The following is a 16902-nucleotide window of genomic DNA, read 5'->3' as shown; positions in this document are numbered from 1 at the left end:
CAAAAAAAAAAAAAAAGACTTCGCGACCGGAAAAATATAACACCTAAGTACAGTACTTATGAAACAAGTTCTAAATACATAAGAAATTTATACAATAAAATTTAATGGCATATACTAACAAAAACTTATTTTGATAAACTCAGAAAAAAAAAAGCTTATTAAAATAAAATGAAAAGTCTTGCAGAAGTCAAATTATTTACTTAAGCTCCCTCAAGCACCATCTCGAAGCCTATATAATAAGCCTTTTCTTTTTTAAATTTGGGAGTAATTTTTCATGTTATGTTTAACCTATTTCAATTCTCTTTAATCGATTAAGCTTACAATCATCAACCTCGTCTTAACAGCAGAATTTTCTGGCTTCAAAGTTAGCATCTGCGTGTGATGTGACATCCTTTTTCATCTCCCCAATACTTAAGACAATACAAATTTCTTTGATGCAAAGTTTTACGAATGATCAAGGAGTGAAGGATATTTAGGCAATGACAAAATGAAAATTAAAAGAGTTTTATAAATCATGAATCATCACTTGTGGTGGTGGTGGCTGCAGTGTTTGCATCCAGTTGGTTGGTTTTGATTCTTTAGCTCATCTCCAGCCACCAAAAAATATGCAGTGTGCCTGAAAAACAAGAGTAACATGGATGTTATCATGGATAAACTATTTGCCAGGAAGAGGCACTTTGGAGCAGTAAAATCAACCTGAAAAAGTTCACCATTTTGGTCTTAGAGTCATCATCTATATCTGGGGTACTGTCCAATGCTTGTTGCATGTGATGTAACCATCTCTCTGCAGCTTGATGCGTCACCGGAAATGGTCGATGTCGAGCAATTAGAGCAGGATGCCCTGTCAAAAATCAAGAAAATACAAGGTTCAGTGCTCAAACTTCAAAGTTACTAGCTGATTCGAAGATTCTTCCCCAATCTCAAAATTCTTTTAGTCTTGAATGTATATAGCATTCAATTTTACTTTCTAACAATCTACTTTTGGCTCTAAAAAACAATATTCCTCAGTCAAATTAGCACTCACTCAAATGTGCACTTTAATTATTCATGAGATAAATGAACTAACATATCTTATGTTAAGATATAAAGAAATATTGGCAAGAAATTCTCTACCACACTTTTTATAACATTTGCTGCTAGTCAAGATTTACTGAAAAATTACAAAAATTTAGAGTATGTTTATTTTTTATTTTTAAAAATATTTATTCTTTCTAAAAGTAAAATAAAATAAAATTTATTTATGAACATAAGTTTAATTTTCATTTTCTTCTTAAAAATAGTTTTTTAAAATATAATTTTTAAAATTAAAAACTAAAACAGAAAAAAAAAAAATGTTAAAAGAGAATGTGTTCTGGCATTCCTCTAAAAGTAAATTGAAGAAAACGGCACCTCTTCTCTGAGAATATAGAGGAGGACCACCCATTCTTTGCACGAAGAACTGGTATTGGTTTTGAATGGCGTTTTCTTTCTCAGAATTGGCAAATATTAAACGAAACCATTCTTCCTCGTCATCGTACACTCTGCCACCCCAAAAATAATTTAAAAAACAAAAATGAAACAGAATTAATCATAAGATAAAATAATTTGAAGATCAATAGAAAGGAACGTTGATAGGATTGTAAAAGAAAGCGACCTGTTGTAAAAATTAGTGGAGAGATTAATGAAGGTTTGGAGGCCGAGTTTGTTGAAGAGATCGGCGTTGTCTATGGCGGAAGCGTCGGCGGCGGCAACCCCGCTCCACTCAGAAGCCTTCTCTTGCAGACTCGGCATCTCTAAACCGACAGAAGTTGACCCAAACGACAGTAGAGTGAGTTGTGGTTGCTGGTTGGGGATAAGAGAAATGACTGCCACTGCGATATATACAGACAACTCGTGGAACTCGCGTCCATTGCAAGCTATTATTTTTTTTATTTTTAAATAATTTTAACTTTTTATCCTTTTCTATAATTTTTTATAATAAACTCTTTATTATTATTGAAAGTATGCTATTAAAACCTTTTACGTATATTTTATTAATTTTATTTTAAATATTGAAAATAAAAAAATATTGTTTAACTTTCTTTTATTATTTTAAAATTTTGTCGTTGGTATAGGTCCCTTACACAAAAAAAAATGTATGTTTTTGCCGTTGTCCGTCAAAGATCCAAATGAAAATCAACACTACGTGAAATTAAATAATTTAGCACATGTGATCAATACATAACAAAGATCCCTTCAGTATTTCCTCCTATTCTAGTGCTTAGATGAGTTTTTTTACTTAGTCTAATTAATCTTGCAAAAAGATTTCTTATTTAAGATGAAAAAAATGATCAAATATTTCCTTACTCTTCCTCAAAAATTTAATTGCAGCAGCATCCCTCGTTTCAGGAGTAAGAATCAAAGCCTTTGACATATTAACATGGCAAGGTTGACCCATTTTCACCAACTTTTGGTTTGGTGCCTATTTCTTTAACACACTTAGACAAAAAATTGTCATTTTCAGGCTTTGTAATTTGGTCGCACAAGATCCCATATGTATTGCATATTGAAGTAAGGACTCTTCTTCCTCCGCAGCCGACATTGTTGCTATTGTGATAGCCAAAAAGAAAATTATTAAAATAAGATTTTTCCCAAGTCTTGCCAATATTTGAGAAAAATGAATTATATTATATATGTATGTTTTCTTGTTCGACGCAGATGTTCAACATGGTGTTTGTTTAAATAGCGTGAGCTAAATTGAATCTATTTGTGGTATCCTTGTAACTAAAATTCCAATATTAATTTCTCTTTTTATTGAAACATACAAACATTAAAAAATAGGTTTCATTTGAAATAATTAGGTGATATTAACTTTTCAAACGGCTTTAGATCAACGTACATAAGAAAACAATAAACAAAAACAATGTATTATAAACCAAAAAGTAAAATAATATGACAAGTGAGTGATGTAATAGGGAAAAAAATGAAGAAGCAAATGTAAGTATAAAATAAAAATTGGATCCTCAACAGTTTTGGCAGGAACTGCGTCATAATTTTGCTTAAGTGGAGTAATTGGCTTAAGCAACTAGGGAGAAGGCTTGAAAACATGCCTAAGTAAACCACAAGAAACATGAAGCATGACTCGCTTAAGCACGTGTATTAGCTTAAGCGATTCATTTTTAGCTTAAGTCTTTTCAAGCAAAATTAATTAAACTTAAGTAAAAATAGACCAGAAAGGCATATATTTGAGTTTGTCATTTAGTTTTAGCGAGTTAAGAATCGCTCAAGCTATTAGTGATTCGCCTAAGCTGTGACAAGCAATTTTAATTATAATTAAGCGAATTTGAGGCAGAGAGTAATGGTTTCGGACAAATAAAATGGCTTAAGCGAAAATGAATTGGCTTAAACTAATTTTGTAGGGATAACTTGATGATTTCAATGCTTCAATCCTTGATCAAATTTGATTACACAGCTGCCAAAAGTTCTTTTATTTCTAAGCTAAATTTGTATTTATAAGCTTTTAGTGGAAGATGTAAGTTGAAAAACTTATGTAATCAAGTGTATTTGGCCCCCTTGCATGTTATCCAATTCTGCATAATTTTTGCAAGTTCTAATATCTTCGTTTAAGCGCATTAAATAGCTTAAGCGGATCTTGATTTGCTGAGGAATTAAATTATGGGCTCAAGCCCTGCTACCATTCGTTTAAACCAATTTATTTTCGTTTAAGCCATTTTGTTGCCTACTGTCTGTTTCTGCATAATTTTTACAATTTTTGATATATTCGCTTAAGTTCAGGAAATCGCTTAAGCGAATCAGTTAAATTTTGGACTCAAACCAATTCATTTTCGCTTAAGCCATTTTGTTTTTCTGAAATCATTACTCTTTACCTCAAATTCACTTAATAATAATTAAAATCGCTTGGCACCGCTTAAGTAAATCACTAATAGTTCGAGTGATTCCTAGTTCGCTGAAGCTAAAAGACAAACTCAAATACATGTCTTTCTAGTCCATTTTTTCTAAAGTTTAATTAATTTCGCTTGAAAATACTTAAGTTAAAAATAAATCGCTTAAGCTAATACACACGCTTAAGTGAGTCATGCTTCATGTTTCTTGTGGTTTGCTTAGGCGCGTATTACTGTGCTTAAAATTACTTATTTTTTCTTAAATAAAAAAAGTTTGCTTAAGCAAAAACACACTGCAAGGTATAACTCCCACCAAAACTATAGAAGATCTGAAACCTATAAAATAAAAGAAAAAGCTCTTGTAAATATGAAACTATCTTTATTTATTCTAAACCATTATTGGGAATTGAATACCCCCTTTTAATTTTCACACAACAATGCGTTTAATTTCTTGACGCTAGCAAGGAAAGAACATTTCAGCACTGTCAGATTCTTTGTTTTTATTTTATCCGCATCTTCCATTAGAGAATTTATTAGAGTATGGATATGAGGAGTTCCATCAACATCCTCCTTTTTTGTACCAAAAGAAAGGTTGAGAAGTTGGTTGTTAAATCATTCTATATTGTTTTCATCTATATTTTACCTTTTCGCTTTCCTTTCATTATGATTACGAGGTCAAACTCCGAAACAATAAACATTAAGTTTTCGGGAAGAATAAACATATAAACCACAGGTTAAAATCAAATTTCATACCATACCAGAAATTTTCAAGCAACAGGAAGCAGAGGATCTACAATTCGTGGTCTACTTCTTTGGTTCAAAAGGAAGGAAATAAGCGGTCTCCATGCATAAGTTGCAAGAAACTAAATTACCAAAGCCGTAAGGAAAATCAAAGGGTATGTGATCATTGATCAATACCTCAAGAGAAAAGAAGATGGGTTGAAAGTGGGAAGCACATTAGTTACACAGAAAAAAAATTAAACAAATGAAATTCAAAATCTAGAAGAGAAAAACAAAACTATACAGATTTTACATTTACAAACATTAATCCAATAAATGTCTTGGTGGCAAGATTCTAGATGGATCAGCATAGCGAGATGAGAAGGAACGAGGGAGATTATCAGGCTCCAGCCACCCAGTTCCATGATCAAAGTTCATTGAGTATGATTCTGGATCATAAATACCCTGCACTGAACCAAACCCTTTTTTCTTATCCCTCTTGAGCTTTCTCCAAAGCATTTGCCACACCGGTTTAGGCCCATCATGGTTGCTATGATAGTTTGGTTTTGAGTAGCTACGACCTAACCTGATGCTTTGAATACTTGAATTGCTTGAACTAAACCAATACTTCTTGATATCCATATGCAAAGAGTACCCAAGTTCCCCTCAATCCTTAACCATTTAAAGCAATGCTAGAAAGTACTTTTAATGAGCATGAGACATGTCACATGACATTATGATATAGTTTGTGTAATATGTGGTTATATTTTATAGGGGTTTGGGGACAAAGAGGAAGGAATGAGTGAGGGTTCATTAGCCTACCTTTTAGGCTTTTCTTTATGGGGTGGCTCTCCAACGTCTAACTACCCAGTTGTTGAAGCTTAAGTTTTACTTTATCAAACGGCACATTCTTATCATTGGGCGTGTGGACCCATTGCCATGGCAGCTAGCAAGTGTCTTAAACTGATTAGGCACTTCTCAATATTAAACAAACTTTGCTTTCAAAAGAATTGTGCCAAAGTAAGACCGCCGAAAGAGTCATCCTTTGCTAGCTGCCTACCTCTCTGTATCTGTGTTTACTATATTGAAACTTCCTTTACCTTCATCTTCATCTTCTGTAGTTTTTCATTTAAATATTTGCAAAAAAATAAAAATAAGGTGTAAAAAAAATAGTGCAAATAGCAACCCCTTATTTTGACTTGGGTGTTTAGCCTTGTTTGGATGTCTCGTAGGCTTTGAGCCTTTCCATGACCCAAAAAAAAGGTCGAGACAAAGAACAAGAAACAGAAAAAAGAACAAGAATAATAATACAGTGAGAAAGAGAGTTAAAAATTCACACTCCCATGCTCAAGTAATTACAATTGCTAGAGGATCTCCAGCAATTGGAATTTGTAAAGCCATTAAACGGGAACAAGACCCAACAGCATAGGGGAATATGGTGCTTTTGCTATTGAATATCCAATGACAGATAACCATTACCCAAGAACCAAGAACAGGAACAAGTACCAAGAATACCCAAGAACCAAGAACAAAGAAATAAGAACCGGAACCATGAAGCAAGACCAAGTACCAGGAACCAAGAAATAAGAAAATGAACCAAAGAACAAAGAAAAATGAACCAGTACTAATGGCGGGAGCAAAGCGATGCAAGACTTTTAGAGACATTGTGGTTGAGGAAAGTCTTGTCTATTCAAATCTCTTAGGTAACAGTTTCTTCTTTAAGAACAAATCTATCAGAGTTGTCTTTGAGAGCAAACAACTCTTTAAAAGATCTACTACTTGAAAACAAGATAAAAATATCTATAAATATCACAAACCTTAATGAACAGACAAACGTTGACTCTAATGAGGCAATGACACTGAAAGAATGTTCAGATTGTCAGTGATCTTATACGAGGGTCACTTTAATAAAAATCCGAACCAAGAATCAAGAAATAAGAACCAGAACTAAGAAGCAAGACCCAAGAATCAAGACCAAGAACCAAGATCAAGGCCAAGAACCAAGAACCAAGATCAAGGCCGAGATCAAAGAACCAAGATCAAGGCCAAGACCAAAGAACCAAGAACCAAGATCAAGGCCGAGATCAAAGAACCAAGATCAAGGCCAAGACCAAAGAATCAAGAACCAAGATCAAGGCCTAGACCAAAGAACCAAGAACCAATAACAAGGCCAAGACCCAAGACCAAAGAACTTAGAAAAAAGAACCAGAACCAAGACCCCGGACCCAAGAAAGAACCAAAATCGAAGAACCAAAACCAAGAAGCAAGAACCAATAAATAAGAACCAGAACCAAGGAAAAAGAACTAGAACTAATGGCGGTAGCGAAGCAATACAAAGACTTTAGAAGCATTGTGGTTGGAGGATGATTGTTTACGTTTAAGATGCAAATTGTTTAAATTTGTAAGTATCAGAACACCAATCGATATCCATAAATGAACCACAAAATTTATTGTTCAAAGCTGAAAAATAAAAATTTAACAACTATTATAATAACAAACGCCTGAATTTTTATCATTTGCTATCAAGATTATTTTTTAATCTCATTTCAAAATTTCCATGGCCTCATCCAATACATGCAAGAAAACATATCATCAAATTGAATATGTTGTCTTTAGGCTATCTATAAAGAACATGTTGATACAAAAATTTCCTTATAAATATCTAAAAATATGTTTGGAACCAAAAATAAAATTTGAGACTACATTGATTGTGTTATTTAATTGTTTTTTATCGTGTTGTTATTGAATATGAAATGCCGTCAAAGAAAAGGAGAACCAAGAGTCCAAGAAAGAACAAGACCAAAGAACCAAGAATTACAAAGAACAGGAACACGAACGAAAACAAGAACCAGAAGCAAGGTCAAGGCAAATGAACCAAGACCCAAGAATAAAGAACCGGAACTAACAAAGAAACTATGAACTGAAAATAACCAAGAACAAGATCTAGAACTAAAAACCAAGAAAGAACAAAGACCGAAACCCAAGAACTAAGAACCAAGACTCAAGAACCAGGACCCTAGAATCAGATCTAAAAACCAAAAAATAGAACAAGAACCAAGAATCAAGACCCAAGACCCAAGAAACATTTAGCCATTGTAACTAAGGCATAATATCTAATCAATAACATCACAGCGTAAATTTCGCTATGTTCTTTTCATTTCATTTTTTTTTGTTATTAGCTAATCAAGAAAAGTAGGTAAGAATTTTACGGTTGCTTCAGTGTCTATTTTATTAGAGTCATTTCCCCTACAAACATTTTGAATTAAGCATTAAGTCTTTAAAACCTTGGAGAAATAATTTCATTAGAGCTGAAAAAGATATCTAGCATTCAACCTGCAAAGAGAACAAACATTTTTCAATACAACACTTGCAAGAACATCTGAACAATCAATAACATAGTAAGACCTAAATCTCTCTCAATTTCTTTTCCTAGATGGGAAGAACAAATATCAACTTAGCATGCACGTGCGTGTATGGTATGGATTGGTTATGTTGATCAATGTGCCATTGTGCATGTCTTCATGATAAAAACATATTGTGGATCAATACACAGGTTTTTTTTATCATTTGGTACCAAGATTTTTCTTTTTCTTTTTGCAATTTCATTTGAGATTTTCCATGGCCTAACTGAATGCATGCAAGAAAACAATCCCCCAAATTGAATATGTTCTCTTTAGGCTATCTATAAAGAACATTTGACATACAAATTTTCTTGGAAATATTTAAAAACATGTTAGGAATATAACAATGCTTTCTTTTTCTTTTTTTTTTGTCATGGCAGTGCTTTTATTATTGAATATCAAATCATAACAAAGAAAAGGAGAATCAAGAACCAAAGTACAGACCAATACCCTTTTGAAATAGGTGAAATAGTATATAACAGATCGATTATTGCTTATTACCACGGTGACATGGTATATAACAAATCGACTATTAACCATGGTGACAGTATATAACAAATCGACTATCACTTATAACTCGTAGGTACAGTTTGAAACAAATTAAACAAAATGTGGGTAGACATTGTAACTTTCAAAAAATTTCAACATTTACCAAGTAGTTTATCGTAATTTTTGACAAGTTTAAATTCAACGTTCTTTTAAATAGAATCCAAATTATCAGTCTTTCATTCTTCAGTTCCTTACACGAAATTACACTAACAAGGTAGAGGAATAGAAAATCTAACGGATTACAATGTCCACCCATTTTGTTTAATTTGTTGTGAACTCCCCTTACAGCGTACAAGCAATTAAATAATCAAATAGAATAAGAAAAGGAGGAGACTCTAACGTCAGAAATTTGAGGGAGAAGCTGAGAAGATAAGAAGAATTGGTTAGCAGTGATTGGAAGGTTTTGGAGAACGAAGCGATACGAATGGATGAATATCTTCTCTTCTCAGATAACATACAGAGAGGTGGGATTTAATCTCCACACATTTTTTCTTAAGCTTATACTTAAGCGAATTTGTTAAAGTAAAAGATTATAAATCAGAGATGAAACCAATTTTCAGTAAATATACGGATTAAGGAGAACGTGCGAATAAATCCATATATTACATCTACCCGGCCGAGCATATAATAATAATAATAATAATAATTACAAAATATTCAATTACTTAACACAATTATAAAGATAAACATTCCTTATTAATTAAAAAATCTAAAAAAAAAAGAAGAAAGTTACAAGTTAGTTACAGAACTCCTAAATCTATATAATATGTGAATTACAATAGTAAACTATACACAAAGAAGGAAAGTGCTTGAACAAAGAAAAGCACACAAGGCCATGAAACTACATAAATCAAGGGTACCAAATTTCATAATTAAATATCATAAATGCAAATGAATCATCTGTGTTCCTCGGGGGAATATAATCCAGCAAGAATTACGAGCAGAGCATCAGATCACAGCCAACTTATTTGTGTTCTATATTTTGTTATTACGTAAAGGATTCCACATACGCAACTTGTCATTGTGAAGTTCTTAGCTTCTTGTCAAGCTCCAATTTACATGGAATCTGCATCACACTTGAACGTGATCTTCTCAGCATTGATGGTTCCTCATCTATGATCCATTTTAGCAATTACCCCACCTTGGAAGCATTTTCAGTAACCAATGTATCAACATACATGCCAGCTAATATTTCAACTACAGGCTGACTATTTTCTTTATTAAAAAAGCTACTTCAATGCTTGCTTTTGTATTCCCATAAACTTCAATATTCTCAAAACCAAGTTTCACGGCACCAACATGCTTTCAACTATTTCACTTGTTAAATATATTTTTAACTGCAAAAAATAAATAAATACTTCATAAGATATTCAGTAATTTAACACTGAGAATTATGCTTATGTTCATACTAAACAAAAAAAATATCAAAATATTGAAAAAAAAAAATTCAATTTTGAGAACATAAATTATAGGTTCGTATAACAACTTAATGTTCTCATTATTAATCAAGTAAAACATCAAAGCATGAGGGTGGCTCAGCTGGCAATGAAAACTCCATGTCAACATACCAATCTTGCGACCAAACCTCGACAACCCACCACGTGGCCACGGTAGGGTCACACCATTGGTTGCACGGACATAGATTGGTCCCACACCAAAAGGAAGTGGGGACCCCTCACGGGAGACACAAAAAATAAGAAAGCATTCAACATCCATTTAAAACTTAAAGACAAATTCACTTCTCAAGTCTCTCTAACTACATCAAACAATTGAAGATAATAAGATAAATTTGATAGTAAAATCAAGGTTGTCAAAATCAAGTTTCCAAGGTGGATCGGAAGATGGGATGTTGGATCATAAGATTTACATGACTGTCAACTAAAATGCCAAATGATATTTAAACGCGAGTATATATATATGCACAAAAGATAGCATAAATAGGAAAAACAATGTGTAAATCACAACAAACATTTAATAAAATTTACACCCTAGATCGTAAAAAAAATATAAACCCCACATGATTTTCCCAGTATAATTTACTAGCTTTGCAGCTTTACCAATACGAAGTTTAAGAATGAAATACATCACAAATCTAAAAATTTGCCATCTCAACAGCGCTCTAATTATGCCAGGAGGAACTACAGGTCAAGCTTAACACATAGATAAGCAAACTTTTGCAACTCCAAATGTTCAATTCCCAAAATTGGGCCAAATTTTTCTTGTTTATTGCAGCCATTGCTACTATACTACCAAAAAAACTTCACTTAGCATTAAAAACCTTCAAGATTACTATCAACATAACTTACTTCCAAATTTCAAACCATCCTTCGTAAATAATCATAAAGTCCCACGCTTCCAGCTTAACACACATATAGCAAACTTTGGCAACACTAGATGTTCAGAGTCATAAGCCCAACATTGGGTCAGAGTTTTCATGTTTGTGTTCAACCTTGAGTGGGCCTAGTTTCCCCAAGGCCTTATCCAAGCTCTTTACATCAAGGCAATATACTTCAGCCTTGAAGAAACTCTGGTAGTCAATTTTTTTCTAATAATGCATATTCAATTAAGGAAATTGGAGGCAATTGTCAAGTTTGCCAACAAAACATTAAGTAAAGACAAGTTTTCCAAAATACAGCTAAACCAAATTAAGATAATGAAGAAAAAGTCAAGTAAAGACAAAAATGCCCGATCTAGAATGGAGGATGGGTGCAAAGGCTTTGATATGTCTGAGTGATCTCTGATAGTCTATCTTTAACCGCTTCGCGCGCCCCATCCAAATTATTCAGCTCATTAAAAAGTGCCCTACTCTCAGCTCCAAGAGTCTTCAGCAAGGCTATCTCTTCATTTTTCATATCAGTACATCCCTGCATCGCTGTGGCCAACAAACCCCTGTATTTCTTTGCCTTCCCCAATTTCTGCTCAAGCACTTCAACGACATCATCAAATTTCGTTAGCTGTGCTTGAGCAACAGTGATTTTCTCTTGGATGGTAGAAAAGCGAACCTTAGCATCCCCCAATTTGGCAGTGCATTCTTTTTTGGAGACTTCAAGATGTGTGGACTTCAACTCAACTTGCAATTGTTGATCAAGAATCATCAAACCTTTACTAAAGATCTCTTTGAAAGCTCTCACACCTAATTTTTGCTCAGGGGTTAGTTGCTCAAATACAATCTCAACAGACTTGATGGCTTCCCTAACTTCCTCAACCACCGCAACACCTTTAGACATCTCGCACAGCAGATTTCTATCAAATGCTAGTGAATGCAAGGTCTTAAGACGATCTTCGACAGGGGTAACAGTCAATTGGAAATCAGGCATAACAGATTGCGGGGACTTGGCCATTGAACTGTCAAAAAGACCAGCCACCAACAGCATAATCATCCCAACAGGGTCATTCACAGCCATCTCTTCAATGTCCTTGTCATCCAGAGGGGTGTAACTCAAAGTCACCTCTTGAGCAGCCCGTGATTCAACAAGGGATCGTGGGTACAAATCTAAAGAACTAGACAAAGTTTGAGTTTGTACAAAAGCTTGTTCTTCAGCTGGCCTCTCCCCTTCATTGGCCACGGCAATTCCAATGGCAAGGGACATTTCTTCTAGTCTTTGTTCCTGAACCTCACCCTCCTCGTAAATTTGAGGTTCAACTATTGGGGTGGGAGAAGTGGGAACATTTTCCTGAAACGAAAAACAAACTTAGGATAGCCTATGAAAAGGCGAGTAGAACGAATTGACATAAATATAAACATTTAGTCAAATTACCAACGCATTTCGGAAAGAATTAGCTATTGAGTAAGACAAGTTCGACTCAAAATGATGGAAACCACCCTCAACCACTGAAGGGGTTGGTTGTTGTTGAATCTTGATCGGCGGTGAATGCACCGAGGTCTATAAATAGTTGAAATTTAGCAAACAAGAATATGAGCAGAAAAATTTGCTAAGATAATGCATTTACCTTAAGCAAAAGTGAGGCTCCCAAGCCTTTTTCCCTTTTCTTTTGCTTCTTGATCATTACCTTTGTTTTCTTGGTGTATCTCACAAGTCCTTTCTGTTAGAATTTGTAGCACGTTAGTAACGGCGGAACACAAAGGTTGCAAAATGCCCATGCAATTACAACATTTTCCAGGCATGCACTACGCACAAATTCAATTTAGGATTACTTGAATTTGGCAAACTTGACAATCATAGCCATATCTCTCAGGGTATCCACACAAACAAAACCACAAAAGCCTCCATCATCGCTATGCTGGTAGTTTCGTAGAAGTGATACAAAATGCAATCAATGACAGAAGGAAGGTTAACGTTTAAGAAAAAAGAAAGAACTGCTACGAAAATAGGCATTGTTCCTCTTCAAATTGGCACCAATTATGTGGATTCATAGTAGTCAATCCCAGATAGTGACTCAGAGCGACCAATCCCAAAAACGCTATAGCAAGATAGACAATCGCAAGATGACTGCTCTTCTGAAGAAAATTGAAACAGCGAAGGAAAATAGATCAAAGAGTGTTCAATCACAGGAAAAATCTCCGATTGCAAATGGTCTCATCAAAATATGTCTCACATTCATCGAAAAAAGTCTACATCTCATCGGAAATAGCTTGGTTTACACTAGAGATGAAGAAGACAATCAGAAAATGTCTCTGCTCATGTTAGAAATGAGTTAGGTTTAGCAATAGATGAAGACGACGATCAAAACTTGGCCAAAAATGATGACTTGCACCAGAAAATGACACCAAAGATGGAAGATAAAGCAAGAAAACAAAAGAACAAAGATGGAGGTAGGGTTCCAACTTCCAAAAATATAAAAGGGGGAAAAATCCCAATATTGCCCCCTTAAAAAGCATTCCAACTTTTAGAAAAGAAGGGCAAACTTGTCCTTTTGCCCTTGTTTGACATTTACAAGGGAACAAAATCCCAAGACTGCCCCCCTAAAAAAGCATTTCAACCTTCGTAAAGGGAGGGCAAACTTTCCCTTTTGCCCTAGGATGAAATAGGGGCCACTAGGGCCACGATTTGCTCCACTTTTTGCCACAATTCGCAGCACGACAACCGCTACACTGAAACCCAACTGCGCTGGAATAGCAACACCAAGCCACTTCACTCTGGACCTCCACGATAGGTGCCGTTATTGACTACTAAGCATGGAGCTAAATGATGTCTTGATGGTGGAAGTTCATAATCAACCATAAGATCAAAAAATGGTCAAAATAGGCAACTCAACCAAAACTGATGTATGTGTTGCAACCAAGGCCGAAACAAATGCTTCTACTATGACAATAGAGAATGACTTCTTCAAGAAAATGGTCCACAAAAGACCTCAATTTGGCCGTGGAAGAATTCAAAAAAGAATTTGGGGAGATTTACCCCAAGCCATCTTTAAAGATTAATTGGTCAAATTCTTGACTAGAAAAAAGGACATTGAACATGAGGTAATGTTATGTCCCAAATGTAGTGCAGTGTTTGATAAGTCTGCTGCTAAAGTCTTCCAAAACTCAAAAATTAAGCAGCATTACAAAAAAAAAGTGTTGCAAGCTGCAGCAAAAAAAGCCTTGGCAGAAAACTAGCCAAGTTAAAGGCCAACCAAAGAACCCAAAGGAGGACCTTTGAGCCTCCTGAAAAGGCACCTGTAAATGGATCAAGACTAGGAAGTACCTAACTAATAAAAATTTGCAAGTGATTCAGAAAGGAATTGGCAATCTCTTTGGGCCAAGGAATCCTACTTATATGAGGAACTTTGGTCAAGGGGTTACCACCAAACTTGACCAGAACTCAAGTGCGAAAGGCTCAAAGAATAAAAAAGATGGATTCAAAACAGCATAGGTCAAAGCTAACAAATAATTCTGACCCACTTTGACCAAGGGTTTGGAAGGACAATCTACGAACAGTCATCAGAAGAGAAAATTTCAACCTCATTTCAAGGGAAAAGCTCCTATGGTGATTGATGAAGATGACCTGCTGTTTGAAGACTTTGGGTCAGGAGCATTCTTCAGCATTTTTCCACTGCTACCAACCCAACTAGTACCAGACCCACCAGCACTGCCACTTGACCCGTTAGCACCAGTACTTTCCATTTTACTAACAACAAAACAGAAGACACAGGCAACAGCAATCCCAAAAACTGAATAGAGCATGGACCCAACAAGTACTCATAGTAGGTATACAGCAAACACCAAAAAATTGCTGTTTTTGGCAAAAACAGCACCCCAACTGCACACAGAAACAGATAAATGAAAAGGAAAGGAGAAGGAAAAGAAGGCAGGTGCAGCCCTGCAGCAACACAGAAACCAGCAATGAAAATGAGCAGAACTAAAGGCTTAGAGTGTGTCAAATGTGAGGTGAATAAAGGTATAAAGTGCTGAAAATGAAGGGAATACAGGTAGAAAGTGTCAGACATGAGGAAATAAAGGCAGAGGGTCATGAATATGAGAGGAATGGAGGCAGAGAAAGTCAAACAATTTCATCTGGTTGGATAGCACAGGTTAGAGTTCACTATATAAAAATGGGCTTTTCCAAGTGAAATGGGTTGCTTGACCCAAACCACACGGAGCTCAACCCAGCACATTTGGATGTGCCCACTCCAATGATCCTACACTCTAGCACAAAGCTCTGCTCCAACCAGATTCACAGGTCAAACTTGTGCGTGACGCACTGGAGAGGCTGAAACATGTTGAAGCGTGATTTTTACAACAATGTGTAAAAAACTATGGCAGAAAATGTCATGGAGACATTCTTGTAATTTATTTCTTCTATCCATAAAAGCCAATTTTATACATAATTTCTTAAAGTACATATGGGATTAAAAAACTTTATGGGGAAATGCCAAGGCTGGGAGAAATCCCTTAACCTGACAGGTGCCAAGTGTGATACAAAAATAGTTAAAAACTATAACTATGAGAAATTTTACAGCATGATATTAAAGAGGTATAAGATCATAGACCTGGGATTCCAGCAATCATGTCATCTATTTCACCCAAAATTTTACGATTCCCAACATCAAAGAAACGATAGAATACATAATCAGCCATTTGAAGTGCTTCATCTGATGGTTGTGGATTCCTGCTGTCCTTAGAAATGCAAACAACATTGCATTTTCCAGCAACAGCTTCCTGTTGTGAAAGAAAAAATAAACAAATAAAGAGCAAATTCAATTAGAGTCAGACACTGTCAATCAGCTCCAAAGCAAGAGAAATTGAATAGCTTACTCAAACAAAGAATCAGTAATTAAAAGCAAACACTAGTTAAACAAGACTAATATAACAAAGTAAAAACCAAACTGCCTTTACCCCCAACCAAAATAAAACAGAATCAAAAGCACTATACTTTCAACACTAATCTCCAAACCAGACCTTCCTATCATGAAACTCAACACCAAACATCAATCACAACACACCAATACAAAAAGGACACTTCAAACCATAAAACCAAATCAAACCCAAAGACATGATTTGAGCTATTATACAATGTTTGAATCAATGGAATGAAACCATTCTAAGTGCATGTTTGCAAAGGATCATTTTGAAGAAATAGCCTCATATTTTTCAAAAGCTGTCTTATGAACCCAGCAAAGAATACGCAATTATTTCTTCAAAACAAACCAAACCAAACACACACTAATTCCAACTGTTCAAATCATTTAAAATACAATTATTGTTAATCCCCCGCTTATTTTTTCTGTATACACGCAAAAAACACACAGCGTCCACTTTGAATGTTCAAAAACCATTTTCCTATGACCGAATGGAACAAAAGCAAATGAAACGCAGCGCTCTATAACCACGAAACATAAACGACACTACTAAACTGACTACAGTAACCGCTCAAATCAATAATAGTAAAACGACAATCCAAAACATACCAAAGGATTAACATTGGCGAGGCCCGTGCCTTCACCGCACGCCAAGAACAACTCGTTCTCCATCATTTCGATACCTTCCACGAAGGGTCGAATATCGCTGGGACGAAAAAACCAGTGAACCTTCACTTTCTTCGACTTATCACGATTCTCCCAAATCTTTATCAGTTTTCCAATGTAAGGCTCAGCCACGCCTTCAGCGTGAAGATAAACGACGTCGTATAGTGTGTAATCGTCCCCGTCGTAGGTGAACGACTCGTAGAACTGCACGTCCTTCTTTTTACCACCGATTCCTCTTTTCTTGCCCCACTTGAACTCGATCTCTTCTTCTTCTGGGTTTGATACTGCCATGCTTATCAAATATTAGAGAAGAACGAAAAGTGAAAATTTTGCAGAGGAAGCTCAAATGAGTAGCAGAGTGGGTAGAGCACAAAGTTTTTAGGTCAAAGGGATACTGCAAACCCTAGTATTATATAACCGTGTTGTGACGTGGCACGCACCTTTTTATTGTTTTGATAAAAAAT

General features: G+C 35.3%; 3 protein-coding genes across 4 annotated transcripts; all 3 read right to left on the bottom strand.

Moving 5' to 3' along the window:
- Positions 1–279: 279 nt before the first annotated feature.
- Positions 280–1827, bottom strand: LOC113848016 (two-on-two hemoglobin-3). Its single transcript, XM_027477367.1, has 4 exons — positions 1634–1827; positions 1390–1520; positions 697–841; positions 280–616 (listed from the first exon to the last, which is right to left on the bottom strand). The coding sequence occupies exons 1-4, from the start codon at positions 1768–1770 to the stop codon at positions 523–525; spliced, it is 507 nt and encodes a 168-aa protein (XP_027333168.1). The 5' UTR covers positions 1771–1827; the 3' UTR covers positions 280–522.
- Positions 1828–4904: 3077 nt separating this feature from the next.
- On the bottom strand, positions 4905–5222 carry LOC113847585. The gene has a single exon (XM_027476779.1). The coding sequence runs from the start codon at positions 5220–5222 to the stop codon at positions 4905–4907; it is 318 nt and encodes a 105-aa protein (XP_027332580.1).
- Positions 5223–8353: 3131 nt separating this feature from the next.
- LOC113847958 (protein ANTI-SILENCING 1-like) lies at positions 8354–16822 on the bottom strand. Of its 2 annotated transcripts, XR_003501795.1 has the most exons (5): positions 16382–16822; positions 15464–15632; positions 9790–9867; positions 9592–9654; positions 9512–9561 (listed from the first exon to the last, which is right to left on the bottom strand). XR_003501795.1 is itself a non-coding variant. In XM_027477292.1 (3 exons), the coding sequence occupies exons 1-3, from the start codon at positions 16727–16729 to the stop codon at positions 9845–9847; spliced, it is 540 nt and encodes a 179-aa protein (XP_027333093.1). In that variant the 5' UTR covers positions 16730–16822; the 3' UTR covers positions 8354–9844. The 2 variants fall into 2 exon arrangements, 1 of the variants encoding a protein (XP_027333093.1); XM_027477292.1 differs by having other exon boundaries at positions 8354–9867.
- Positions 16823–16902: the final 80 nt, after the last annotated feature.

Source organism: Abrus precatorius, unplaced genomic scaffold, assembly GCF_003935025.1.
Source record: "Abrus precatorius isolate BTA unplaced genomic scaffold, Abrus_2018 Scaffold8, whole genome shotgun sequence".
NCBI classification, from domain to species: domain Eukaryota; kingdom Viridiplantae; phylum Streptophyta; class Magnoliopsida; order Fabales; family Fabaceae; genus Abrus; species Abrus precatorius.
This window is presented reverse-complemented; position numbering and strand designations above follow the sequence as displayed.